Below are 8,288 nucleotides of genomic sequence, written 5' to 3'. Positions count from 1 at the left end.
GGTGGTTGTGGTTGATTTGCAGGTGAGCGCCTCTATCTCAAACCAGAGAGGCGCAGCGTAGAACAGCTGGGGAACTCACACTCAAGACTCAATTATCCCAATAATCCTGCTCTACTGTCAGGCCTGCCAACAGCTCAGAGAGAGAGGGGGAGGACAGATACAAGGAGAAAGAGAGAGAGAGAGAGAGAGAGAGAGAGGGGGGGGACAGATACAAGGAGAAAGAGAGAGAGAGAGAGAGAGAGAGAGAGGGAGGACAGATACAAGGAGAAAGAGAGAGAGAGAGAGAGAGAGAGAGAGAGAGAGGGAGAGAGAGGGAGAGAGAGGGGGAGGAAATACCCTGGCCCAGTCATCTATCTCTCCCATCTTTCATTACCTGCTGTGGAGGGGTGTTCTGTGTCGTTACCAGCTGTCAGCGAGGTTGTCAGAGGGATTAATGGTTGAGCAGACTCCAATACAAGATGGTTTTTTCACCACAGACTCACAAATGCGTGTTAACTTACACCCAATGAAACGTGACAGATCCACAACTGACAGACAGCGGGTCTGTCTGTCTGTAGTGGTGGAGACTGCTTGTCTGTCTGTCTGTCTGTCTGTCTGGTGGAGACTCCTTGTCTGTCTGTCTGTCTGTCTGTCTGTCTGTCTGTCTGTCTGTCTGGTGGAGTCTCCTTGTCTGTCTGTCTGTCTGTCTGTCTGTCTGTCTGTCTGTCTGTCTGTCTGTCTGTCTGTCTGTCTGTCTGGTGGAATCTCCTTGTCTGTGCTGTGTTGTCAGGGCAGGACCCGGGCCTCTGGAGAGAGCAGGGCCTCTGGAGAGAGCAGGGCCTCTGGAGAGAGCAGGGCCTCTGGAGAGAGCAGGGCCTCTGGAGAGAGCAGGGGCTCTGGAGAGAGCAGGGCCTCTGGAGAGAGCAGGGCCTCTGGAGAGAGCAGGGGCTCTGGAGAGAGCAGGGGCTCTGGAGAGAGCAGGGCCTCTGGAGAGAGCAGGGGCTCTGGAGAGAGCAGGGCCTCTGGAGAGAGCAGGGCCCGGTAGAACAGGCAGGGAGGCAGGTAGATGAACATGGCCTGCCTGAGTGTCTGCGTCAACGATGTGTGTCAAAGGAGTGTGAGTGTGTGTATGTGTGTGTGTGTGGGGGGGGGGGGGTTGAGTATAGGGAGCGAGTGTGTGTGAGTGAGTTTGTGCGTTTGTGCGTGTTGAGCATAGGGAGTGTGTGTGTTGTGTGTGTGTGCGCGTGCATGTGTGTGTGTGTGTGTGTATGCGTGTGAGTGCGTGTGTGGGTGCGCATGTGTGTGTGTGGGTGCGCATGTGTGTTGTGTGTGTGTGTGTGTGTGTTGGGGGGGGCTCTGTTCTCTCCAGGGAACCCTCCGGCATGCTGGCATGCGGGGAGTCAGTCTACAGTATGTGAGAGTGAGATACCTCCAGCCAATGAAAGCATTCCTGGTGTCATAGCTGAGCGGTGAACTTTGACCCCCGCCAGTGTTGGGGCAACACGCTCCCAGGAGGGGGGGTTACCGAAGCACGGAGGACGCACCTGCAGAGTGTTCCCATGACAACCAGACAGAGACACCTGGCCCTGCTCCAGTCCCTCGTCTCAGAGCTGGCACCACTGTGATCCCTACAACCCTCCTCCTCCTCCTCCTCCTCTCCTCCGCTTCCCCCTCCTCTCCTCCCCCTCCTCTCCTCCTCCTCCTCTCCTCCGCTTCCCCCTCCTCCTCCTCCTCCTCCTCCTCCCCTCTCCTCCCCCTGGTACAGTACCTGTTGGAAGCTCTCCTCTTCCTCTCCTCCTCCTCCTTCTCCTCCCTCCTGGTACAATACCAGTTGGAAGCTCTTCTTCTCCTCTCCTCCTCCTCCTCCCCCTCCTCTCCTCCTCCCCTCCTCCCCCTGGTACAGTACCAGTTGGAAGCATTTCTTCTCCTCCTCCTCCCCCTGGTGCATACCAGTTGGAAGCTCTCCTCCTCCTCCTCTCATCTCCTCCTCCTCCTCCTCCTCCTCCTCCTCCCAGGTACGTACCTGTTGGAAGCTCTCCCTCAGGTGGCCCTGGTCCTCCGGATGACAGAACTCCAGGATGTCCTTCCCCAGCAGGTCCTACGCAGCCAACGACACCGGACAGTTACACGGCTACACACGTTACAACGTACCCTCATCAACACAACAACACCGGACAGTTACACGGCTACACACGTTACAACGTACCCTCATCAACACAACAACACCGGACAGTTACACAGCTGCACACGTTACAACGTATCCTCATCAACACAACAACACCGGACAGTTACACGGCTGCACACGTTACAACGTACCCTCATCAACACAACAACACCGGACAGTTACACGGCTACACACGTTACAACGTACCCTCATCAACACAACAACACCGGACCGTCACAAAGCTACTGTACACACATACGTTAAACGTAGCAATGCTATACAAGCGGGATAGTCTATCTTAGAGGTCATCTGGACGCTAGCATGTGAGTGATGTATGAGGGTTGAAGTCAAACGATTTAGTCCCATTAGAAACCAAACAATAAACCATCCCCAGCACATGACGTGGGAGTGTCCGTCTACAGCCCGAGAGATGAGGCTGACCAGGCCAGCGATTGACTTGACCGGAGGAATTTTTCCCACCGCGAGCCATCTCGACCCCATCCCCATGAGCTAATCCGTCAACGTCAAGGGTCCCGACTGTACGCCGAACGCTGTCGAACTCGGCCGCACGCGGTCGACTGTGCAAGGCCTCGGAACACGTGATAAGCAGAGAAATGCAAAACACTTAAATCCTCGGCAGCCACAGCCTTGTAAAGATGGTTGACTGAGTTCTGTAGAGCCGGTTCTTTATTCTCAAACCGCTAACTGAAAGCCATTATAGTGTTTGTCTGCAACAGTTCTTGGTCTATAAACTATAAGCCTAGGGATCAGGATATTTATCGAATTTGAGGCGGAGACATTTTCTGCAGTCTACATGTAGTTGTTGTATAGCTCTAGGCCTACACCATTGTCAGTCTTGTGTTGTGCCTTTTGGGGTTTCTTGCTTAATGATTCGGCTTCTTAGTGTGCAACAGTCATGAAACGATCATTGAACTTTTAGCTGCCGTGAGGGGGGGGCGAAAAATTAAAGTATAAACATCTGTAGGCATTCCATATGGTAATTCACTCCAGGACGTAGTAAACCTACACCATTCACAAATGATATACGGTACATTCACGAGACTGAGGGATTAAGCATGCTCAGGAATGCTAACTAATCTAAGACGGATGGTTCCAGAATGTCCAGTCCTCATATAAGACGTATGGTTCTAGAATGTCCAGCCCTCATATACAACTAATCTAAAACTTATGGTTCCACGACGTCCGGTTTTGATGTAGAAGTTAAAGGGACCCCGAGGAGTTTATTTTTGGTTACGAAACAGTCTCATTTTAATGTGCGTGAATCTACTTTACCCACTCTTGTTTATGTGTCCATTTTCGACAAATGTCGTTTCTTCTATGTAGTTTATTTTTAGATTATTATTTCGTGGTCGGGTCGTTCAGAACTTCCTTGGAATGACGAAACGATTTACTGCAGTAGCCTATGGCGCCGACAAGAGACAGCCAAGCACATATGACCGTTATATATTGTCAAAAGTAACGTTACTAGAAAGACCTATGTAATTACCTTGTCAGTGGCCATCGTTCTGTCTTCAAAACAACCGGCTCAGGTAGCTAAGGTTTATGACAGTGCGCGGGGAGGCTCATGGGAAATGTGGTCTTTTTGGGCGGAAAACACTTCCGCTTCCCGAAACTCCTCGTAGGGCCTTTAATAATCCCTCATATGAATCGATTATGAGAGGGGAGGAGCTAACCTGAGGCTGGTACCCAATCACGTTGATGCAGCGGGGGTCGACGAAGGTGATGACGCCGTCGGAGTTGTGGCGAGACAGGAACTCCGTCGGCACCGACAGGCCGTTCATATCCATGGAAACGGGAGAGCTGGTCACCTGTGGGGGGGGGACAGAAGGATCAGATCGGATCGGCCAATCAGCGGAGGCGTGGCTGATGAGACGTGTGCCGATAACCGTCTCACGCACTCTCCTGACCCCGGGGGTCAAACAGGTGTGTTTTATCAGAGAGGAACCGTGTCGAATGAAGAGCTATGAAAGGGTTTAGGATGGCCGCGGGGTCACGGACATGACCTCGAGGGGGTTAGCGATGACAAGCGAGAGATTTGCAAGGCGCGTTTTTGCGCTTTACGGTAACGTGGGAGTGTACTGTAGCCTAGGTGAGCGGTCACGTTGAGGTGGGAATGTGGGGAACGCAAGGGAACGGGGGGAACGCGAGTGCTCGGGTTCTGGATGATGGACTGCAGGTTTGGGCAGGGCTGAGATAAGAGAAGCACGTTCCAGCTGTCTGCTCTAGCGCATTAATCCTATAGGACCGATCCTCCCTGCTCTGCTCTGCTCTGAGGCCACACACACACAGGCATGCATGTAGGAACGCACACACACACGCGCACACACACACACACGCGCGCGCACACACACACACACACACAGGCATGCATGTAGGAACGCACACACACACGCACACACACATACGCGCGCACACACACACACACGCGCACACACACACACACACACACGCACACACACACACGCACACAGGATCATACCTGCAGTCTTCCAATGGCCACGAGGCAGTATTTGCTGGTCTGGCCTGCCTCCGTGTCTTCTTCTGGTATAGTCATACCTGGGACCCAGAAGAAGAAGGCCAGAGAGAGAGAGAGAGAGAGAGAGAGAGAGAGGGAGAGAGAGAGAGAGAGAGAGAGAGAGAGAGGGAGAGAGAGAGAGAGAGAGAGGGAAAGAGAGAGAGAGAGAGAGAGAGAGAGGAGAGAGAGAGAGAGAGAGAGAGAGAGAGAGAGAGAGAGAGAGAGAGAAATGGACTGAGTACAACATAGGTTTCCTCGTGAAAAAATAAAGACGTTTTTGCGTTACAGTCCGGACTTCTAGCCACCAGAATTTTTTTCAGAAATTAGAAAAATAATGGGCCAATCAGGGACTGTGTTTTAACTGCTGTTCTGCCCCCCCCAGTGGGGACGCAGCCCTGATTGGTTCCCTAGTTGATGCATGGAAATGAAATACTAGCTGCTGGCAAAACAGTCGAAGCAACAAGTGACAACGTTAAAGGAGAATGCTCGTTTTTGACAACCTGGACCTTATTTACGGCAAGTGGGGAAGCTTTTTGGTTCTTCTAAAGACGTTTCTAAAGATCATATTACAGAGGCATGTGAAAAACCACAACAAGCCCTCGCTCTATGTAAGCACAACTAGCGATTCATAAAGACAGATTAATGAAAATAACCGTTTCGCGGCAGAAAATAGATTTTTTAGAAGCTGCATTCTCAGTGCCCCGTCCGCCGCCATTAAATGGATATACTTGGCTCACGCTGGATTTTAAATTTCTTCTACAGGCCTCCGAATTACACCAAAGTTATCTCGGTGAGTCAAACATCTTATAATATGCCGTTAATAAGGTCCAGGTGGTCAAAAACGAGCATTCTCTTTTAAAAATTAGAGGAATAAACAGCCATAAGTGCAGTTATTGCAGAAATAGACTCAATAACAACAAACAACAAGAGTATGCACTATCCGAGTTTGTCGGACGAAAAGATGTTTCGCCGTTCTTCCGACTGGATTTGGCAAAGGTTTTGATCTTTTCTGGGCTGCTATAAGTCCAGACTATCACAAAACCATTTTCTTGTGTGAGGAAGCCTGGCTTCCAGGGTAACATACTGTAGTTCTAGACCATTCCAATGACGTCTCCATATATATTTTCCCTTTGGGAACTTGGGGGTAATTTGTTGCGAGGTGAACTTCAGCTTGACAGGGCTGACTGGGCTCCAGCGATATACTGTAGGAGCCATGCTTTCCCCCATCAAGCCCAAACAAGCACGCAGGCCAGACAAATCACACCGCCATCCCTCAGACAATCATCCACAACAAATATTCAAACACTTCCCCTCTCCTCGCCACTTAGCTCAGAGGCTTTGTTCACACGGCAGTGAAATGTGACCCAAATCCGATCTTTTTGCCTATATGCGACTCAGGTCAGATTTTTTCATGACCGTCTGAACAGCGCAAGTCACATGAAATCAGATTTTTTTAAATCCAACCTGGGTCTCTTTCAGAGGTGGTATTATATCAGATACATGTCTGATGTTTTGCAACGCGCCCGCCGTCTGAACAGTCATGTCGCATTTAATGCTTTTACGTCTCTAGAGCGGTGACTTGCAAATTCGTGAAGCGTTCCACTGTGGTGTGCTTGTGCGGCATACTGCACGTCACAAGACGATCCTCATCCTTCTTCTCGTTACCATTGGCTCATACCGTCACCGGCTTCCACTGCACAAATATCCTACTTGAAAATCAACCCGTAGTAAAGGCTAACTTCAGTTGTGGTTGTAAGCTTATCATGGATGTATTAATAGAATGTTATCCATGGTTAACGTTACTTCCGGAAACAGTGCGCTGCGCGTGACATCCTGACGTCTTTGTTATTGTTCTTCTGCGCATGCGGGTCTGTTCAGGGCCGTGGGCTGTTCACACGACAGTCAAATATAGGTTACATTTAAAATGTCATGTGAACAGCTAAACAAAAAAATCGGATCTGTGTAAAAAATCGGAATTGAGCATTAAGACCTGCCGTGTGAACTAAGCCAGAGACTGTGATTCAAAGAGAGAGAGAGAAATGGAGAGAGTAACAATCCCTTGAGTCTTTTCCTGACAGGTTAAAATACAGTGTATCCTGAAAATATTCATATCCCTTCACTTTTTCCACGTATTATGTTACAGCCTTATTTCAAAATGGATTTAATCCCCCCCCCCCCCTCAAAATTCTACACACAACACCCTATAATGACAGTGAAACATTTGTGAAATTTTAGCTAATTTATTTTAAATAAAACACTCAAATATCACGTGCATATGTGTCCACACCCTTTACTCAGTACTTTGTTGAAGCACCTTTGGCAGCAATTACAAATTCTTTGCAGATCCTGTGAAGCTCCAACAGGTTGGATGGGGAGCGTCGGTGTACAGCCATTTTCAGATCTCTCCAGAGATGGTCAATGGGGTTCAAGTCTGGGCTCTGGCTGGGTCACTCAAGGACATTCACAGACTTATCGTGAAGACACTCCTTTGTTATCTTGGCTGTGTGCTTAGGATCATTGTCCTGTTGGGAGGTGAACCTTCGCCCCAGTCTGAGGTCCTGAGCACTCTGGAGCAGGTTTTCATCAAGGATCTCTCTGTACATTGCTGCATTCATCTAAAGTTCCTGCCACTGAAATACCTCCCCACATCATGATGCTGCCACCACCATGCTTCACCGTAGGGACGGTATTGGTCAGGTGATGATACCACCATGCTTCACCGTAGGGAGGGTATTAGCCAGGTGATGAGCGGTGCCTGGTTTCCTCCAGATGTGACGCTTGGCATTCAGGCCAAAGAGTTCAATCTTGGTTTCATCAGACCAGAGAATCTTGTTTCTCATGGTCTGAGAGTCCTTTAGGTGTCTTCTGGGCAAACTAGTGGACTGTCATGTGCCTTTTACAAAGGAGAAGCTTCCATCTTTCATTAAGGACTCTTGGAAGACTAGCCGATGGCTAAAAGAGATCCTAATAAAATAAAATAAAATCCATCTGGCCACTCCACCATAAAGGCCTGGTAGGTGGAGTGCTGCAGAGATGGTTGTCTTTCTGGAAGGTTCTCCCATCTCTACAGAGGAACACTAGAGCTCTGTCAGAGTGACCATCAGTTCCAAAGCCCTTCTCCCCTGATTGCTCAGTTTGGCCGGGCGGCCAGCTCCAGGAAGAGTCCTGGTGGTTCCAAACTTCTTCTATTTACGAATGATGGAGACCACTGTGCTCTTCGGGACCTTCAATGCTGTAGATGTGTTGTGTACCCTTGCCAGATCTGTCTTGATACAATCCAGGCTCTGAGCTCTACAGATAATTCCTTTGACTTCATGGTTTGGTTTCTGCTCTGACACGCACTGTCAACTGTGGGATCTTATATTCTGTAGACAGGTGTGTGCCTTTCCAAATGATGTCCAGTCAATTGAATTTACCACAGATTGGACTCCAATCGAGTCGTAGAAACATCTTAAGGGTGATCAGAGGAAGCAGAATGCACCTGAGTTCAATTATGAGTGTCATAGCAAAGGGAGTGAATACATATGTTCATGTGATATTTTTGTTTCTTATTTTGAATACATTTGCAAACATGTCTAAAACACTTTTTCACTTTGTCGTTATGGGGTA

General features: G+C 49.2%; 1 protein-coding gene across 1 annotated transcript in view; it reads right to left on the bottom strand.

Annotated features, from left to right (window-relative positions):
* The window catches only part of arnt2 (aryl-hydrocarbon receptor nuclear translocator 2), a gene marked incomplete at both ends in the record, with an annotated part of 44,935 nt that overhangs the window by 4,120 nt on the left and 32,527 nt on the right, over positions 1-8,288 (bottom strand). Inside the window, 4 exons of the mRNA XM_084437453.1 lie at positions 1,409-1,523; positions 2,003-2,077; positions 3,838-3,972; positions 4,644-4,720. Of these exons, the coding sequence (XP_084293579.1) occupies positions 1,409-1,523; positions 2,003-2,077; positions 3,838-3,972; positions 4,644-4,720 (402 nt within the window). The remainder of the gene's footprint in view (positions 1-1,408; positions 1,524-2,002; positions 2,078-3,837; positions 3,973-4,643; positions 4,721-8,288) is intronic.

This window comes from Borostomias antarcticus, assembly GCF_949987555.1.
Source record: "Borostomias antarcticus genome assembly, chromosome: 4".
NCBI classification, from domain to species: domain Eukaryota; kingdom Metazoa; phylum Chordata; class Actinopteri; order Stomiiformes; family Stomiidae; genus Borostomias; species Borostomias antarcticus.
Note: the sequence above shows the minus strand (reverse complement) of the source record. Positions and strands in the feature narration are given on the sequence as shown.